Raw genomic sequence first — 20772 nt, 5'->3', positions numbered from 1 at the left:
AATTTTTTCATCAATGTTTTTAAAGATCCCTGTTTGTGGTGTAAAAGTAAAGGTTGGAAGTCAGTAAAAAAAAAGCTTCATAAAGCCACTTTTTAATTGTATTTTTATCTTTACTTATGCCACGATGTCACAAATTTAAGTGAAAATAAGTCAAAATGAGGTTTTTCCCAACAAATTTTAGGTTAGATTAAAAAATAGATTAATTAGATTAATTAATTACAGGTCATAGATAACTAATCACTTCAAATAATTAATCGCATGACAGCTTTAACTAAAGTGTGACATCTGCAAGTTTTTTTCTTAAGCATGTGCAACGTTTCTGTTCTTTTATTAAAAGATAAGTATTTTATTTATTTTGGCTAACAAATTTTTTGTTTTACACAGAAAACTATAGACTCCAGAGTGCCTATGAGAAAAATCTCATCATCAAAATGGTTCTTGTGAGTTCCTTTTCTCTTTTTTCTCATATCTGCTGAACGTTTTCCTTCAAACAACAGTTTTCTGTGACCCCTGTCGCTCTGCCTCTTACAGTTTCAGTTTGTAAACTCATATCTAAGCCTTTTCTACATTGGATTCTACCTCAAAGACATGGAGCGCCTGAAGGAGGTACGAAACATCGAATGCTTTTTGTGACTTTGCGTGCATCCATCCCCTCACACGTTCATTTGCTCGTTGTTGTTTATGTTACGGAGTCTGCAGCGACAGATCCGGCACAATGTTCTGCCTTTCGTCCTCCTCAAGATCCAGATGCTTGTGGTTTCTGTTCCCTGGTTATTCGGGGCGTTACTAGTGTCCAAAGTATGAGTCCTGTTGTAGTCAGAATCGAGGTTTTAGCCACTTCATGCCTCTGTACATCTCATTGCCAACTCAAAATGAAAACATAGTCTGCTAGGATTGATGTTTGAATCCTGACCATCTGGTGATGGCTTATTTCCTTCCTTTCTAAAGCCTCTGACAGTGCCTGCTTTAATGGGAGTCTGAATGTTTTAATTAGTTTACAAGATACTTAATCAAATTCAAATGATCCCAGATGGAAGGCCTCATCTGCTTTTATTAACAATCATTATTTAAGTTTTTTTCTGGTGTAAATTTGCTTTATTTTATCTTCAAATCTATAAAGTACATTTGTGAATCTTTTTTTCTTGCTGTGTTTGAGAACCACTTTTCATTGCCCTTCTCACCACCTACTCTACATTCCCTGTAGCCATTACATACAGTAGAGTATTTTGTTCCAGGGGGGAATATCAGGTACTTCTGCTTCCTGCTTCCTGCTTTCACATTTTGCCTAGAACTGAAAGCATTGTTGGATCTAAAGCATGTCAAAAATGTTTGTGGGTTTGTGTTTGCATTCTGTGATGCTAGTGAATTTAGTGCAACTTGCCTTTCAGGCTTAAAGCTATAAGGAAAATACAAACTGGGTGTTTCCCCTGGGTCTTCTGACATAAAATTGAAAAACTCATTCCCGCTTCACTAATCCAGTCCCATAGACAGTTACAACACACAAATAATATTTGAATGAAGCTTTGTTTAAAACCATGCACCATGTCATGCTTGTATTTCTGGCTTTTTCACATTTCCTGCAAAATAAGAATTTACACTTTTCTATTCCTAAACCCAGGATGGCAAAAATTGGGTCACGTTTGTCTTTTTAATAGCGCTTGAGTTGTTAAGATGGATTTTAGTGCTTTAGTGCTTAAATAATTTTGTTCTATTACAGTAGGGTTTTTGTTAATTTGTTGGACTTTGGGACAGACCTTCACCACAGACATTAGATTACTTTCTGCTCCTTCTTTCTTCATTTTTTTCATAATTCCTTCAGGATATCTACTCTTCCATGAAACTTTGAACAGATTTCCTTCAATCCTTGAAAAGTTGTATGTCAGTGGCATGTTTCTTTGAAAATGTCTCTCTTACTGGTTCCCGTTAGGACTTCTCCTTGTGCTGACTGCTTTTCTCTCCTCTACAGATGCTTGCCACTCTGCTCATCATCCGCCAGTTCCTTCAGACTGTGAGGGAAGTGCTGCAGCCTTACCTGTATGAGCGCCACAAGCTGGGGGAGCTGTCACTGAGAGCCGTGTGGGACTTGCTGCTCTCAGTGCTGCTGAAATACGCTCGACTGGCAGCTGGAAATGCCCAGGTGTCTCCAACTGATCAGACTGTGGCTGGGCCTGGACTGAGAGGCACCAGGCCCAGCGTGGGACAGTCAGAACGGAGGTGAGCGAGTTGCAGTTGGGATTGCTGGAGTTAGAGTACGTAACTAGAACACATGTCCTCCTAACTGTCCCCTTTAAACGTCTCCAGGGAAAAGAAGTGTTTGAACGGTGGATGTGGAGTGCCTGATGAGGAGGAGGGAGGGGAGAGGGACGAAGCTGACAGTGGGAGGTTCAGTGAAGGAGAGACAGAAGAGGAAAGTTTGATTGACTGCGGTTTGAAGCTGAGGAAGGTCAGCTTCATAGAAAAGGTACAAAGCTGTGTGGTGCAGAGGGTTTCTAAATAGGATATGACAGTATATTCAGTAAATTGTTGATTTTCCCATTAAGGTGGACAGAAGGTCAGCCTGTAGTGGACCCCCCCTGGAAAACAGTTTTCTAGAAGAAGGTAGCCCTACTATGGTAGAGAAGGGAATGGACCCGGCGTCTGTATTTGAAATGTGCGATGAGGACGACGATAATGGAATCCATGATGTGAAGGATCAAAGCGGCGGCGGAACTGACGGGGCGAATGCTATAGCTGCTGCTGCTGCTGCGGGTGGTGGCAGCGCCGCCTCACCCCCTTCAGAGAGCAGCACATCACTGCGTCACAGAAGAGGCCGGAGTGCAGAGAGAGGCGAGACCAAAACCAGGAGGGAGTCATGGATAGATCCTCCGGAAGAGAGAGAAAGCACCACACTCACTCAGGCTGAGATGGAGAGCTGCATGCAGACATACGCTGTAAGGATTTTATCTGCACTCATCCTAACTTGCAGTTTGCACCACAGCATTCAAAAGAAACATTCTGATCACAGCAGTTAGCCTGTTATCTATCAGCCAGACTTCAAAAGATGTTGTGTAAGTGTTTTAGAAATGTCCTCATTTAATGGACTTCCTATTTGATAAAAGAACTGGCAGTTAAAAGTTGTTCAAACCTTTGCTGAATTTCTATTGCAGTGAAAATGTCAAATTTGCAGATATTTTCTAGTTTACTGAATTTTTCAATAAAAGATTTCCAGTAAGAGTGAAATCAGCGAAGAAAAGTCATATAGGACAAAGTAAGGAGTAAAAAATGCCAAAAGTCACATTTGTCTGCTCCTAGACTGTACTCGTGTTTAAATCTGTAACTCAGTGCATCACTTTTGTCTTTCACAGGACACTTTTGAGGATTATCAAGAGATGTTTGTCCAGTTTGGTTATGTGGTGCTTTTTTCCTCCGCGTTCCCCCTGGCTGCCATGTGTGCCCTCATCAACAACATCATAGAGATCCGCAGTGATGCCTTTAAGCTGTGCACGGGGCTGCAGAGGCCTTTTGGAGTCCGAGTGGCGTGCATCGGCCAGTGGCAGGTGAGACTCGCAACCTGAAAGTTACCACTGAAAAAGAGACTTTGTACTTCTCGTATGAATGTATTCATTCAACGTAAAATCAGTGATAGAATTAGTGAGCTGTTTGAAATGGAAGGAAGTCAAATTTACTGTGAGTTGCAGCTGCTTCGTTTTTGCTGCTTAAATAATGCTAAAGTAAATGCTTCAAAAGGGAAAATATATAACTAGAGATACTAATTATTAGGAATATATAATTCCAATTACCGGTAATCATAATGTCAAAAGTAACTGGGGATTAATCCTAAATTAATTTAAAGTGCCTATTAATGTACCGTAATTGTATGAAGCTATTTTTTTAGTTTTAATTACCGGTAGCAAAATAAGACGAAAGGTTAAATAGACAACAAGAACATGTCTATTTTTGTTACACAGTTTAGTATTCTAAATAAAAAAAACATTCTGAAAGCATGAAATGTTAAACTCTGGCCATAATTAATTGCAGCATTACACATTGTAAATAAACTGAAAGATAAAATGTCTAACCAGAATTCTAACCAGAATTTTGACCATTTAAGGGCAAATTTAATTTTTTTTAGTGTCTAACCTCACAGCTGAAAACAAAAAAATGTCACCTAAAATACAAATTTGAGCTTGGAATAGAAAAAGAAAAAATTGGAAAGTGTGTATTTGTTACCAAACATATCATGGACACAGACTGTTTACTGTTAAAAGATTGATTTTATGAAGATGTTTATGATCTTTGTCAACTTTAAAAGTCAATAAAAGCTCTAAAAAATAATATTTTCTCTTCTAACTTTTTTATTTGTACAGAGCTTTTCTGTTGTTTTTAACTTGCAATCAAACTAAATAAATCTTGTCTGTGTTATGGACTATTTAGGTTAATGCCTTAGAAACACAATAAAGTTTGACAGCTCTAAAGAGAACCAACATTTTTTCCAAATTTGTCAAAGCATGTTGCATAAAAACCTTTTTTTTGTCATTAACAGACTGCTATGGAAGCCATGGGGCTAATCGCCATCATAGTGAATTGCTACCTGATTGGTCAGTGTGGACAGCTGCAGCGGCTCTTTCCGTGGCTCAGCCCTGAAATGGCCATCGTCTCCATCGTCATCCTCGAGGTACAGCAGCCTTCTCCTGTTTGTCATTTCAAAGCGATTAAAGCAGTATTTATTGATTTATTTCATGAGAGGTAACCACAAACATAATCAACATTATCCTGTTGAAGAGTTTGTCTTTTTGTCTGCTGGGCTGCAGAACTGACTCTTCTGGTAAAGACAGTTTTTTGATCATAAAATTAAAACATTTATTACTAAAATTTAAAAATATTGTAATCGTTTCAGTAGTTAAAAAAATGAATGTAGTTCAAAATAAATTACAGACAGGAAAGACTTTCTAAATCTAAAATTAAAACAAATCTGCTGACTTAAGTAAAAAAAAGCTACAGTCAGTAAACATTTACTCACTCGCTGTGAAAAACCCTTAAAATGAGTAACTGTAACTCATTTCTTTTTTCTGCTTCCCTACCGTTTGTCTATTGCAGCACTTTGCAGTCCTCCTGAAGTACATCATCCATGTGGCAATTCCTGACGTTCCCACTTGGGTCAAGGAGGAGATGGCAAAACTGGACTATCAGCGCAGGGAGGCCTTCAAGGTGAGAGATGATGCAAAGGGAGACAATGTAATAGCAAACAGGAAAACAAGAATTTATTTTACAAAACCTCATCTATTTGTTGCTGCACTGGCTTTTGTTTCTTGATTCTTTTGTGTTAATTATACAGTGACTGAGGGTCTAATTTTAGCCTAATTTACGTTTAGGCGAAATTTTTGCACTCAGATGTTGCTGCAAGCTTGTGTTAGAGGACAGGCCTCCTGCATGGGTGCAGGGTAGAGCTCAGCCTGTCTCTGCAGTGCAGCTGCAGGATTCTTACTGTAGTAAGGGATTTGCTAGGAGGGTAGGATAGCAGTTTTTGAACCGTTATTAGCGGGGTTAGTGCTGATTCTTGTGAACGTTTCCCTTCCTCTGCAGAAGCACGAGCGGCAGGCACAGCAGCATTACCAGCAGCTGCAGAGGAGGAAGAGGGAGGAAGAGGAGAGGCAGAGGCAGGCGGAACATATGGCCCGCAGAGAGAGGGAGCGGGATGACAGCAGAGGCGACTCCTCTGCGGACCACCACCACGACAAAAGTCATGGTAGCAAATCTCGTTCTGGAGGAGGAGGGGCTAGCGGGTCAGACAAACCCAAGAGGCCGAGCTCCCTGTTGGCTAATAATAATGTGATGAAGCTGAAACAGATCATCCCGCTGCAGAGCAAGTTCTCCTCAGGTGGAGCCCGCTCCCCTCAGTCACCCACGGGCAGTGAGCCGAAGCTGTCTGCGTTCTTGAGCTTTAAGTTCCTCAAGTCACCTGAGAATAAAAAAGAAGGAGCGGCTGCTTCTTCCGCCGCAGCCGGCAGCACCACAGCGACAGCATCGTCGTCATCATCATCATCATCATCATCAGGTAGCAGCTCTCAGGAGCGTTCTCAGTCACCCACTAAAGCCTTCAACCCTGGAAAATTGTTTAACTTTGCGAAATCTGAAGGAGGAACGGGAGTGAACGGGGCTCCACTGCCCAGACCTGGAGAAGGATCATCATCACAGATGCCAGAAAGACAACCCTCCCGCTCTGACTTAAATGGAGTCCCTGATGAGATCCCCTCACCGGGCGGCGAAGCATCCGAGAATGGACACGGCACAGACTTGGACCCAGCAGGTTCTAAAATCTAGAGGCTCTAAAAAGAAAAAAACAGTCGTTGGTTACCTTTTAAGAGTTTGCCTACTGTGAGAAAAGGCCTGACAGCCTCCTGCGCCGTTCAAGGCTGCTTGCAGAGGTACTTGAAAACAATGAGAGATGACTTTTCCTTTGGTTTGCCTTTTCTTTGGCTGACAGACGAAAAAAAAAAACAGGCTTTGTAAGATCGACATAAGCCTTTCTGTCATGACCCGATAAAAAAAACAAAAACACACACATAACACAAATTCTTCCTTGTCCGCAATACTTTAAGAAACACACAAGCTGCGTTTCTACTTTTGAAGCCTTCAAACCAGAGAGCTACGTTTCTTGATTCTGGTCAAAAATTGTAAAAAATATTATCGGCCTCACATCAGGACATATCTGCTGGTAGGGAAACAAAAAGAAGATACATGAAGGTATGAAAGAGTTACATATTATATCAAATTACAGTGGGTGTTTTTTAGCTATTACAACTCAAGTAAAGATCAGATATCAGCATCATTTTTAACAGTGAAGACTTCGGGGGGCCCTCACTTTTATAACAAAACAGTAAAAAAATGAAAAGCAATATAAATCAGTGTTTTAATAATACTCGTTAGTCGTCACAGATGCATTCTTACTCCCTGATAGATCACCAGCTTTATTTTGAAAGCTGGGGTGAGCTTTCTCCTTTCCCTGTGGCATTTGATTTTGAAATGTAAAGAGCTCAGCAACCTGAGCTAAAACAAGTATTCAGTTGTTTTTTTCCTAGAGGAAGAGGCCAGAGAAAGGAAGACAAACACAAGAGGAGGTAGATGAAGGTTAAAAAATAATAAAAGTAGAGCACTGATGCTTGTTGCATATGGAGGGGGTTGTAAACACAGTTGGTGCTTCATTCCACACACTTCAACCAAACTTGGTAAATGAGTAAAATAGTGAAATAATAACACTTATAGCACTAATCATTAAAGACCTGCATAGAGGTGCACATCTTTGTCTCATGACATTATGCCAAAGTGGAATTTATTTTTAATTGTTTTACTATTTTTATCCATTTTTGACTAATTCGTGCAATTAAAAGCTCATTTATTTACTGTAACAGTGACAGTAAATGTATTTTTTGTTATTTTTTATTATAACAAATTTTTTTATTATTCTTTACTAAAGCAGTATTTGTTGCAAAACTGTTTACCCGTTGCATGCACGGTATCCTACAAGAGAATCAGGCACTGACATAAACCAATCCTTAATTAATAGGGGTGTAACGATTCATTTTAACAACAATTTGATTCATATTGTAATTTGTGGCTGATGATATGATTAATATTCGATATTGGTTCATTTGGAACGATCCGATTCCCTGACCTAAGATTGATCCAGGACCTCTTCAGCCAAAAATTAAACCAGTGGGACTCAGAGATAAATACCCGAGCACTGAACAGTGCAGGTTTACTTTTCCAGATTCCTTGCATTTCTTGCAAAATAATCAAGTGTACAAATATGTGTACAGACAGAGGCGGAGTTACCATCAGGCAAAGGCCGGCTGGGACCCCCTAACACTTTGGGGCCCCAGAGATGAGCACGAAATATAAATGTATAAAATAATTTCCACACCTATTATTATTACACTCCCACTCAATTCATCTTGTGACCTATGGTAAAATCGTTCCCAGTTATGCTGTTTTAGCCAAAATAGAAGAAAAAAAAACCTGTGTTGGCTTTTATGACCCAGTTTCTGCAGAACGGCAGTAGTTCATCAGAAACTCTGAGTTGTCGATGGGACTGTTGGCGCAGAGTAAGCCTGCCCACAGTTTCCATCATCCCTTTTGCTTCCCTTCAGATTTTTGACATTGATACAGTCTAAAAGTGGCTAGTGAAGAAGTTTTTTGATGAAAGTTTTATCCAAGGATTTAAAAAATGATTAATACATCCGCTGCAGAGGGGCCCCATGGTATTGTTCACCTGGGGCCCCAAACTGTTAAGTGTACAAACAAGTAAACAAGAATAAATGACAAATCCGTTCACATTTTAGTGTCATAAATACTTGTTTTTCCACATCAAAATATTACAAACATTACAAGAACTTTCTACCACAGTTTATGGGCACGTGTCTTTGGAAAATTCAGAGTGTTTCCACACATTGGACTGTAATGATGGCTCAATCATTTTTTGCTGCCATCACATGTGTTGTCTGCTGGGATGGCACTTGGTCATTTTTACATTATTGTAAGTTGAACCTACCGTTCCTCAATCCAAATGGTATTTTCCAATACCAATTATAATATAGGTAATATAGGAAATATAGGTCAATTCGATATACAACTTTCCTCAAACTTGCCTCAAACAGATCAATCTGGTTGAATTGTGGGAATATGAATCGATTCATTGATTAATCGTTTTACCCCTATTAACCAATAAGAAAGCAGAAACATAAACTGCAGTCCACCACTGATCCATTAGGATTGAGCCTGAAGCTTTTGCATGCTACTGTACGACTCTGTCCTCATCTACCATCAAGTAGTATTTCACCTCTGCAGGATCTCCAGAAGGTGGTGCCATTTCTCACCTTGGATCATAAAACAGCCAAAGAAGCACAGTCTGTGTTTGAGTGCAGGTTACTTAACCCTTGTGCTATCTTAGATGACCCCACCCTTACATCGACGTGTTCTTCCTACCATGACAAAGGTGGATAAAGGTGGAAAGATTTCATGTAATCCATGGACACCAGTGAAGATCACAAATCATTGAAGAAAAAAGGTTCAGAGCACTGTCTAGTGGGTCTAGATGACCCAACTCCCAATGTTAAAGTGCCTAGGATAGCACAAGGGTTAAAAAGGGGAAGTGTAGAGCTGGAGTGAAACACTGGTTAAAGAGACAAATGCACTGTCATGTGGGCTGAGATACACAAACATCAACTATGCATTTTCATACTTCTCACCTTTTGCTAGCATTGTGGCAATAACACTTAGGGCCCTTGTTTTTCTGTTTGCTCTTTCAGACCTCCTGTGGCGTGTTTAATGTAACCCGCTTATGATTTCAGATACCGTCACCCACTGGCCTTTTTGTTTTTAAAAATTCTTCAGGCTTGAAACAGGTCTTTGTGTATCGTTTTAATGTGTAAACTCCAGATGTCCTGTGGTTTTAAGATCCCCTAAAGAGATGGCAAAAACATTTTTCAGGCAAAACGATCTAATGCAATACAGAAAGTCTATCAATGTGGTATCATTTTACTGTCAGTCAACAGTGGGGTATTTTCTACCTATGGAAATCACTGTAATAAATGAACACTAAGGATTGTTTGATGCTGACAGAAACTCAATGTCCTCCTTAGCTTTGTGTTTTGTTCTCAGCGCCTGGCACATTTTGGAGGAAAGCAGCAGAACAGATGGAGAGCTGAGCTGAACTCAGTCTCCTGATAACCTTCAGTCTGTGCAGCATTTGGATATTTGGGTGACATGATGCAGAGTACGTTTATTACCAACTGTATCTGTGCTGATGAGGATTTGGGAATTTTGTGCTGCACCACAGTGGAGTTTAGTCATGCCTTTCTGCAAATCCACATAATTCAAGTGAAACAAGTTACCACAGGGATTAGGAATGGTAGAGTAAAACATCTGCATTTGTGTGTTGCTTTGTACCTGTGGCAGCTGCTAGACTCTGAAGTGACAGATCTTATACAGTTGGGTTTTTCCATAAGCACAGAAATCCCTTAAAAAGACAGCAGCTCAGACGTGTTGCCACATCTTAAATCCACTATCCACGCAATTACACCTCTTTGAAAAGCTGGATTTTACTGTGCCATCAGTGTCAAATCTGTCCACAGTTCAGTAAAGGTTCTGAAGCATGAGTCGAATGGGAACAGCTGAGAGTCTCACCACAGCTACATTACGCCCAGACCCAAACCTCAAAGTGAAGACGTCATGGAAGCCTCGCTGAAAGAACATCAAAAGCTCTTCCAACATACCACTGCAAAAAAAAATAAAAATAAAAAAAGTGGGGGGAAATGGGATTATTTCTTTCTTTTATTTTGTCATATTTTTGTAAATCAGAAAAATACGGTAGTTATTAAAACTTTCAAATGCATCAAAAATGAGTTCCTGTCTGTTTTTTGCTAAACATGTTGATAGCATGCTGGGAAGGTTCTACAGGCCATTATTTAGCCCACTTTCTTGCTCTTTTTCTAAACAAATGACCTTGTAGTGTTAGCTAAAGTGTGTGCACAAAAGTCTAAGAGCGTTGGCGAGTTAATAGATTTCACACAAAACATCACACGACTGCAATCCATTTTGAATCCAGTTTTTATTGAGCAAAGCTAAAAAGGACATCAGAACTAACACTGGATGGGGGCAAGGCTTAGGGTGTAGTTGAACAGTCCATCAGAGCGAAAGCAGAACATGGTTTCATGTGTAGAAAACGGTATTTACAATGTTGGGTAGATCCTCATTGCACAAACTGAGAAGGGACAAAATTTAGTAACTGCTGGGCAGCGATAAGAATTTGGAAAAAGAAATTGTAATCAATGTTGCAGCCTAAAGAAAAACAGAGTGAATCCAAGGGGCAGGGCAGGAAAAGCTATCTATGTTTATCGTGCATCTATGGTTGAAATTATGAACACCCTCTGCGGTCACCTGTCCTAGCTCTTTGACAGAAATCTTCCAGGATTGTCAAACAGACAGAGCAGCCACCTAAAGACCTTTGGGAGCAAAAGGATCCAAACCAGAAAGAGAACTTATAAGGCCTCAAGCGTCCAGAACTACACCAGACAGACAACCCCAGCAACCCCTCAGCTTGTCTCTGTCCAAACAAGTCCAGCTGTGAAGGGATCAACATGCAATACAAGATTACATCCGCTGTGCAACGAGGTGTTTGTCTTCATTATGTTTAACAAAAACGGTAGAGACATTGCTGATGACTCTAGCTCTGATAGATTCAACAAAAGGAGGCATTCTTTTTACCTTTTCTTCACTTTCAGTAGTTTCTGTGCTGTTATCAAGCCCATTTTTACTCTTTAGCACTTTTCGCTAAAAGATTTTAGAAAATCCAATATCTCATTTCAACCAGAAGATGGTGCTATACGTGAGAAATATTTCCAAAAACTAAAACGCATTTTACCTTTGAGAATGCTGATATGAAGATTCACCCTACAAACACAACTTATGGAGCATTCGGGAAGAGTTGTCTCTACTTTGTGCTCTTCGTCACAGTGCATTCCTGGTTCTGTAGATTTTAATGGGGTGGAGAAATGCTGCAATGCCCCCAAGTGGCTGCAGAGTTGGGCAGTGAAACTCAGAGGGTGGGCACTGTGGCTGGCAGGAAGCTCATTGCCAAACAAAAACAACAACAAGTAATAATAAAATTAAAATCGTAACAAAATGTTCACACAGATCAGACTCTCCAGGTCACAGAAGGCTACACGTTAAAGTTTTTAAAAGTAGTGTGAGACTTTTGCTGTCTGACTCTGAAATCTACCCACTTCTTAAGACTATTCACTCACAACACATACAACACACTCACACACACTCACTCACTCATTCACACAGCTTAGCCTGCATGCAAACAAGTGTATTCTGGTCCACACAAGGAACAGTCAACATTATCAGAACAGCAGTAGTTTACCCACATGCGATACATCGACAACCTTTCAGTGTCAACAACAATCAGAGAAATTCAAATGTCTTCTGCTCCAGTCCTTTTCACTGAACCGCTGAGGGTCATTTCAGGACAATAACATTTCTGTTGCCTCGTGACACAAAAAAGCTACAACTTTTTCTTTCACTAGAATTAGTCTTTGTATTGCATTTTCTTGGCTAAACCCTGTGCAGACAGATACACTTCTCTTTCTCCCAAAAACACACACAAACATGCGCATATTCATTTTTATGAATCCTCATTCATCTCTTGGCTATCCGTCCTGGCAATCTTCCTCGGGGGTGCAGGACTGTCCCCCTCGCCTTGCTCTTGTTCCCTTTTCTTTGCTGCGTTCTGGTGAAAACCGAAAAGATTTTGATTAGTCAGTAAAAATGAGGGAATAGTCTTTAATAATGAAACAACATTTTGGGGCATTTCAGAAAGGCCTCCCTACCTTTTTGTCCCACTGCTGATGGAGATAACGCAGGAGGATGTTGGTCTTCTCTGTTACAATTACTGGAGGTAGAAAACACGACAAATTAAAGATACTTACAGCTGAAGGTGCTAAAACATAGTTTTGCTAGAGCTGAGAGAAACGCCGCTCTAACATCTGCTGCAAAATATATTTTTACACCTCAAAATTTAGAATTCTCTGTTGGTTTCAGGTTCATCAGCGCAGAAGAACTTTTCATCTTCCACATTGTAGGACAACAACTGTGATTAGTTGAATGTTTGAAAAGGATTTGGTCAACAGAGAAAAGCTTTGTGCTGTTTGGGAATGTGGAAAAAAAAAGACTAAAGATGTGCAGAAGCATGTGGTACGACCTGGATGTGACACACCTGCTTCAACTTTCAGACTTTATTCCTCAGCACAACTTTCTTTATCCTCTAAACTTTTTTTTCCGCCTTGTAATCATCTTTTTCTTTAACCCTTGTGCTATCCTAGGCACTTTAACATTGGTAGTGGGGTCATCTAGACCAGTGTTTTTCAACCAGTGTGCCGCGGCACACTAGTGTGCCGTGGGAGATGGTCAAGTGTGCCGTGGGAAATTGCCCTCATTAACTGATTTAACAACATTTTCCATCTCCAGGATTTCAGTTCTTTGTTCATCCCTACATGATAAAACACTAAGAAATTGGGAATATGAAAGATCGTAAAATACTTTTTTCTTTGTGTTTATTTGATTCTATTAAATACATTTTGATAAGAATGACTGTACCACGATTTAACCGCAGCTTCAGCTGCGTTAGGAAAAGTTCCGCCCCTTTAACTGTCTCCACCAATCATTCTTGGGATCTTAATCACATGTCATCAGTCTGACCAATCAGAAGTGGTTAAGTCACCACTTCCTTGTTCTGAATTCTGCTGAAAAAGTCGCTCAGTTCTAAGAAAAATACCAGCCAAAGCTCGTCTTTAGCGGTGTAGCTTTCCACAGAATCCGGTGTCAGACCGTGGAACAAGTGAACAAGACAATGAAGCTCAGAGACGCTAATCTCTCTGCGTTCGGCGGATAATTGTACTACATCTCCCATGATGCATTGGGGTAAAGCGACAGTGAGCGTCTGGGCGCACGACTCTCTCCTCTTAACGTCCTGAAACCACAACGACCACAAATCGAACAGTTTTTAAATCGTTTGACTTAACTTTTATTACATCTTAAAAAAACAGCTGCAGCTTCCAGCTTTTTCTGCCACATTTATCACTAAAATGCACTGAGATTATGGAGGGACTGTAGATCAATACAGACCGAGTTTCTCCTTTTTTTTTTTTTTTTGAACGCCATTGTGCCGCGGGATTTTTGTCAAGGTTGAAGTGTGCCGTGGCTCAAAAAAGGTTGAAAAACACTGATCTAGACCCACAAGACAGTGCGCTGAACCTTTTTTTCTTCAATGATTTGTGATCTTTACTGGTAACATGAAATCCTCTTCACCTTTATCCATCTTTGTCATGGTAGGAATGATACGTCAATGCAAAGATGGGTCATAGGATAACACAAGGGTTCAACAAAAAGTGTTGTGCTGTCGTTTTTAGAGTTTCCTGCACGTGATGTGAAGAAAAATGTTAAAATTTCTGATCTTTACAATTTTGCTGTTTTTGCATTTACAGCCAAGTCTTCATGAGAAAGCTTAGTATGAACCAGCCTTTAATAGTAATTTTCTTTATCAGCCTAAACTATACTCGGTCTAAAAAAGAAGAATGATTTTAAAGAACAGAAGAAGGAAATAATTTACTTTTCACTCTTATTTAGACTTTAATTAGTCTACAGGGAATAAACATGATTTGCGGAAAAGATCCACTCCTCTGAAAATTGTGCTTTTAGCGTTTTTAACATGTTGTAGCATTTTGCTCTTGGTGGAGGACATGTATAAAAAAATTCAAATTAAAACAGAATTTCTAAATATTTCTTGAATTCACTTTGTAGTGAACCAGGAGCAGACAAAAAATGTTTGAAAAAACTTGTAGTTGTTATGTACACTCCTATCAGCAAGTTCTAATGAACTCCTGCCACTCCGCTGAAACTATGTCCTAGAAAACGGCACCGTTTTTTTTATTTTGGCTAAACACGGCATGCTCATACCTAGAAGAGCACCAAAAGATGATCGGAGAGAGACTTTACACAGGTTGCCTAATCCGGTGTTTTTGAAATTCAGACCGTCATCCAGCATCCCTGCATGTTTTATTGTGACTGCTCAAATACACTAGACTCAGATTAACATTACCGTAAGTAGTCAATAACGTCAAGAGGACGTCACAACCGCCATCCAGCCACAGAAATGACCACCATTTTTTTCATGCATGAAAAGTTAAAGAAAAGCATAAATTTTAAAATCTATTTAATCAGATGAACCAGGGTGCTGTTTAACTCTCAATCCGGTGTACCCAGGAGAGCTTGGATAAAAATTCAGATTGGAGAGAAAATCTCATCACAACATTCATTCAGCAAACAGAGTACAAGGCAGCAAGAGTCAAAAAAGTAGTAGAAAACGCTGCCTTGTTCAAAATACAAACCTATTCTAGCTGTAATGATCTGACAACAACAATCACAACAACCAGCAGGTAAACAGCTATGATAATAGAACATTCAAATGTAAAGAGACCCACAGAATCAATTGTCAACTGAAGTGAAAACAGGCCTGTACATCTTTTCAGCTACAGGAATAAGCAAAGGCCAAATGAAAAGTGTTCATGTTTTTGAGACATTCAGTTTTTACATAAACACACCAAACTTGGTTGCCAACATTCCCGTTCTCTTACGTCAGAGTGACAGTTGTTGGAGTCGTAATCTTTTTCATATTTACTGATTTTTCTTCATTTAAGCAAAGCTTTGATTCTCATCAGCCCCTCTCCTCTTTTCTAAGAGCTCGGAATCCACAAACTCAAAACAGGGTGTCACCGTGTCCATCCATGTGATCTATCATCAACACAAGCAAAACATTCAATAAATTATCCTAGGGCTGGGCCATATGGCCTAAAAATAAAATATTCGATTTTTTTTTTTTAATTCAATTCCCGATGTATTCCCGATTCCCCCCCACACACACACAAACACGCTTAAGGAAAGCAGTAAGTACAAACGGCAGACAACTACGCAGTATCCGTAAGATCTGACCTCAACGGTTCTGCTATCGGGGCAGGAGAAGTCGCATGCTGATTACAATTGAAGCAGCAACCGCGCACGCACCCCCCCCCTCCATGTGCGTGGCAAATGAATACAATTCATAATTACAACGCAGTATTCTTTATTAGCAAATAACAGTAACAACTAACTAACTAATTAACTATATAGGTGTGGTAGAATGAGTATGTGTATGTGTGTCAGCACGCTGCGTGTGTAAGAGGAAGGAGCACATGCCGCGCGACAGTGAGTGAGTGAGTGAGTGAGAGCGCGCACAAGTGTCGGGGGTCCACGCGCGTTCATGTTTGTAGTTACGGAGTGAAGGAGAACAGTAATAAAAGGTTTCCCCCAGGTGTTGGAATAGGTTTGTGGTGCTGCTGCCTTTGACTGCGATGGCTTTAGGAAAATGTTGCAGCGTGGGGTCTCTTCCTACACGTCTGTGGCAACAAACCCATACCAGTTCCAAACAACAGATGATTTTATTCCTTTCTTGGGAACAAACTTCCCACTCTCACTGGTAGCCATGCTGTCGCTCGCTTGCTGTTTCCTGTGTGCTATGATGTTGTTGTTTGTCGCTCGCCATACTGCCGTGTGAAACTAACGCTACGGAAGCTCTGGGGAGCCAAAAATACGCCATTACACAAAAACTCGATGTAGTTATTTTTTAAATCGGCCGTAACAAAAAATTTAAATTAATTCACTCAATCAATTTTTCACCAAAGCCTAAATTATCCCATGCATCATTTAGATGAAAACCTGTCCACCCAAACAAATCTTAAGCGTTTATGGTTTGTTGCTCTCCTCCATAGTGGTACTCACTTTGTTCAGAAGGATATTCTCGTGTTGGAAGGTATACAGAAGGCCTTCGATTCTGTTCAACAAAACAGAAAGATGTTAAAACTTCCACTTTAAATGTTTTTTAAACTTATTAGACATACTCTTGGTGGCACAACTACTAATATACAAACATGTGACTCAAGTCTAATAAAACACAGTTACATACATAATATAAGTCACTAATAATAATTTACATGTAGCAAATAGAAGATTACAGTCGGATGTGCTTTAAATCCACAAAACATGATAAGTAGGATTTTTTAGGAATTTGGAACCTATAGAAATCAGAAGGTTTGTGATTTTGGTTAATATTATATACTTTCTTCCAAGTTCTTTTATACAACCATGCTTAGCTTTAGAGCTGTGACGGTGTGAGATTTTTGATCAAAGCGGTGATGAAGCAGCAGGAGTCGCGGCGTCGCTGTTAACCGCACCCCGCACCCACACAGGACTCGCAGAAAAAGTAAATTACTAGCAAAGATGAATGTGTTTATTACAGTTCAAATCACGCACCATATGCAGAACTTTCAAAAGAAGGAACGTGCGGTGATGAGTCATCACCGCGGTGAGCATCTTATCACCGCGGTGATGCGGTTATCGTCACACCCCTACTTAGCTTGAAATTATTTTTGCACTTGGTGTTATCCTCAACAAGCAGAAGAGATCTGACTTTAGGCTTAAGACTAACAGCAAAACTAACTCCCTATTTTTAAAGCAGCAGCTGCCTTAAAGCCTAGAAGCTTTATGATCCTCAGCATGGTGCATTTGAGCTAAAGGTCGCAACATACAGATTCTTATTCTCCAAAATGCTTAAGTTGTGTCACCCAACCACCTTTGCTGCTTTTAGCACCTGTAAAGATCTTTGAAAGGTCAAAAGTGTATCCGGTCCACTTAAAATGTTCTTTCAGAATTCCTGCAGTTTTCCCAGAACAGCAAGTATCCATAACATCAGACTGTTTCTATGCATTTTACAGAATAAAGAATTTAGATTGCATTCAGTAAAAAAAAAACAGCAGCATGTTGAGGATGATAAATACTGCTAGTTTACTTCTGTTCTTCCACTGATGACAGACATTGAAGGATGCCATGTTTTGGACACAAACAGAGATTTTTAAAGAGGTCCCAGATATTTTAAGATTATTGGCCACTACTGCTTCCAAAATTGCACACTGTCCTTTTTATAAGTTGCAAAGCTCATTGGTAGATTCACTGCTTTCCAAAGTTGGTCAAACCATTAAAACAAGTATTTAGTCCAACTCTTTTTTTCTTTTTCTTTTTCACATCAATATTTTAAAAATAGCTTTAGAGGCTAAATAGACCAATAGTCAACAATACCATTACTGCTGTTAGCAAGCATTACATATCCTGGTTTTTTTTGGACTTTGCAGTTTTGCTTTCAGTCTGCCAAAACTCTGACTCTTTAACTAAACAAGCATATATCATACATTTAAATACTACACCAGGCAATACTCTTTTACTTTAGAAACTACAACTTAAACATGTAAACAAGGATTTGAATCAGTTTAATGCTGTACTAGTTTAACTTTTTCTCCAGGTTTTGTCAGGTTTTAATAACTTCTAATAACAGCGTTTAAATGTGATTATTTTCGCAGGTGTGTTAATGTCTAAGTGTTTTATTGTGTATTTAACAATGATTACTTTTCACAGCTGCTGAGAAACTTTAATAAAAAGACTAACAAACAAAGTCTCAGAACTAAAGCATTCAAACCAACACAGAGATGTTTCACACATCAGTTTCACCTAGAGGAAATAAATATTTGAAGTACTACTGAGAAAGGCCAGAACTGTGAACTAAACATCTCACATTTGGCCTTCTGGCATCAAGCTCACTTGTCAGTTACAACAAAATCGAAAATATTTTGAACGTTGACAGCAGATATATTCGGAAGAGACAAAACTTCACAACAAATTATGTCCATTAAATTTAAAGACCTACTCTAATGAAAATCCTGTTTTTGTGTTTTTAACATGCCCTAGTGGCATTTTTCTGATGGAGGACATATATTAAGAAAATCAAGATTAAAACTTCATTTCAGGGTATGTCTCTAGTCAAATCGTTTAGAATCAAAAGCAGACAGAAAAAGCCTGTAACAGTGACTTAGGTGCTACCGTTGACGGGCCACAACCTCCCTGCTCAATTCCATTCTAATACATTCACTCGCAGATAAAAAGATCCATACGTCTTTATTATCCTTGACTGAGCCAGCATCTTGCTCAAAATTGTAGGGCTGGATAGCTCTGATATCCTTTACCCCTTTTGTTGCACCAGTAATGCCCTGCTGGGGTTATGAGGGACTGTAAACTAGCGGGAGCAAGAGTAAACACAGGGAGGACGGGAAGTGTGGATAGGCTTACACCGTGTCAACGGTCCCTCCCACAACTCAGAGGCAAATTTCTAATGAACTCCTGCCGCTCTGCAAATGCTATGTCCTAGAAAACGACACAGATTTTTTGGCTAAAAACGGCATAATTATATTTAAAAGACCACTGGGAATAGTGCATGTCTGATCAAGCGGGGACTTTGAGTCCTTATATACTGATACAATCTGATTTTCATTTACCTGGTTTCATTTATATATATTTATTTACTTAATAAATATGTAACTAACTGTCAAAAAAAATTTTTCACATACATACTTGAGAAGACTTTTACTTACAGATGCTTTACAAACAGAGTCTGCATGGAACCTGCTGAAGTTGCTCTTATTGTAGACTGGAAGTCCTTTCAAGAAATCAGCCTGAGAAAAAAGACAGAATATGAATAAACCTAGCAGCAGACGTGATATTTACTATTAAATGTGAAATACTTCTACACTAACGAGCTAAAATGCACCGGTCTCCGCCCTGAATGAGCCTCCTAGCTCAGCAAACAGCAAATGATGGGTGTTACTTCATCTTGTGGGTCTTGATAAGACCAACTACTCTCCCTAAATGGTTTAGTTTATTATAGGAAACTAATTGTGAAAGCTTACATCCCGTGCCTGCAAAATAGCCAGAGAGAGCTGGACAGATCAGAGATCATTAATCGATGCCGGCTTGGCCTAAACAGTGTCTATAGGTGTGGTAAGTAGCTAACAGACACGGCAAGCTAACACTACGTATGCCGGTGGCGGTGTATTGCAGTTACATTGAGGCTGAATCGACCTGGACGGGGCTTACCTTCTCCATGATGGTGGCAGAGATCTTGCGTGTCCGAGCGTTTACTTCTGAACTGGACTCTTTATCTGTTGTGTTGCTCGTGATGGCCGCGCTAGCTAGCTCCGAAGGCTAGCTCAACAAGTAAGCTAATCTAGTGGGTCCTCTTGGCACACAAAAAAGCAGCAACTTTTACATATAAATTCACGTTTCCATAACTTGTACCAATGTCAGCCAGAAAAAAAACTACTCGTTTGAAATAATACTCAAGTTGTTAGCCATTCGTTCGTAAAACTGTTTAAACGACTAGCTCGGCTAGCATGACCGCTTGATCGCAGCGACGTTTCATTGGCCACACCCCTTCTAACAGGTATTGGTTCATTCTTGGTCCCACGTGGTATGTGTTTGATAAGAAGGCCAATCATTGACCACAAAGGACTTTAGCCCATCCCTTGTTCATTGACTCGTCTTCACATGTGACGATGAGACAGACATGGACATGTTTTTAATGTCCATCCGTGTGAGGAAAGTCCACGATTTTTTTTTACCCTGGAGGATAATAAACATTTGGCTGAAATTCGACGATGAGTAATACGTTTTATTTGGTAATACAATAAAGATTAAACTACATGTCACGCAGAACTGTTATCTTCTAAAACACAAGGACAACCATGCAGATTTTATTTTCATACCAATACCTTCTCCAATCTATGCTCAAAAATAATTTTGTTGTTGGGGAACTTCATAACAAGCAAATATGTGTTACGTTTTGAGAGAATTTCTTATTGTTTTTTTTTTTTTTTAAATAAACAGTTCTGAGCCGGACCAGAAATCCTGACCAACATTTCACACAATAAAAGACACAGCATATTAAAATAAATAAATAAACCTAATTAGACACAGAATATATTTATAGCGGCATTCAGGAAAACTACAGCTATTTGTGTTCATAGAATATTTGATGCTGACATGATTGTGTGGAAATAATTCCTTGTGTTTCCCTCATCAGGAGAGCCAAGCATTTTTGGTATTTTTGGTAAAATTGGTAACTAAAGGGAAAGTGAATGGCTAGATTATTTAATATTCATTAAATTCATCTGTATGAAAGCTGCTATCATGCTCTTTTATGTTCATTCATGAGAATGCATCAGTTTTGCCGTGTTTTTCCAACAGTATGTGTTTTAAAATGGATTTATCAAGATAAATGTGGAACACAACCATCAAATTCTGTGATGGGGATTGTGGAAA

General features: G+C 39.5%; 2 protein-coding genes across 5 annotated transcripts in view; one reads left to right on the top strand and one right to left on the bottom strand.

Annotated features, from left to right (window-relative positions):
- The window catches only part of ano8b (anoctamin 8b), a 43244-nt gene extending 32868 nt beyond the window's left edge, over window positions 1–10376 (top strand). For 3 of the 4 annotated variants that reach the window (XM_023954273.2, XM_020702410.3, XM_078946617.1), the window contains exons 11-19: window positions 385–440; window positions 532–606; window positions 1967–2214; window positions 2302–2461; window positions 2541–2930; window positions 3345–3536; window positions 4523–4654; window positions 5077–5187; window positions 5563–10376. In XM_023954273.2, the coding sequence (XP_023810041.1) occupies window positions 385–440; window positions 532–606; window positions 1967–2214; window positions 2302–2461; window positions 2541–2930; window positions 3345–3536; window positions 4523–4654; window positions 5077–5187; window positions 5563–6300 (2102 nt within the window). In that variant the 3' untranslated portion in view covers window positions 6301–10376. The remainder of the gene's footprint in view (window positions 1–384; window positions 441–531; window positions 607–1966; window positions 2215–2301; window positions 2462–2540; window positions 2931–3344; window positions 3537–4522; window positions 4655–5076; window positions 5188–5562) is intronic. The other variant, XM_023954274.2, reaches the window with a different exon arrangement.
- Window positions 10377–10566: 190 nt separating this feature from the next.
- Window positions 10567–20772, bottom strand: dda1 (DET1 and DDB1 associated 1). Its single transcript, XM_004067933.3, has 5 exons — window positions 19549–20772; window positions 19047–19127; window positions 16351–16402; window positions 12369–12430; window positions 10567–12268 (listed from the first exon to the last, which is right to left on the bottom strand). The coding sequence occupies exons 1-5, from the start codon at window positions 19555–19557 to the stop codon at window positions 12164–12166; spliced, it is 309 nt and encodes a 102-aa protein (XP_004067981.1). The 5' UTR covers window positions 19558–20772; the 3' UTR covers window positions 10567–12163.

Source organism: Oryzias latipes, chromosome 4 (genome assembly GCF_053564925.1).
Source record: "Oryzias latipes strain Hd-rR chromosome 4, Olatipes_Hd-rR_3.1".
NCBI lineage: Eukaryota > Metazoa > Chordata > Actinopteri > Beloniformes > Adrianichthyidae > Oryzias > Oryzias latipes.
The sequence above is the reverse complement of the archived record's forward strand: the minus strand, read 5'-3'. Positions and strand labels throughout refer to the sequence as shown.

Coding starts and splice junctions, on each gene's coding strand:
- dda1 (XM_004067933.3), bottom strand. Junction 16,403..19,046: donor ACTCTGTTTGTAAAGCATCT/GTAAGTAAAAGT, acceptor TTTGTTGAACAG/AATCGAAGGCCTTCTGTATA. Junction 12,269..12,368: donor ATCAGCAGTGGGACAAAAAG/GTAGGGAGGCCT, acceptor GGTTTTCACCAG/AACGCAGCAAAGAAAAGGGA.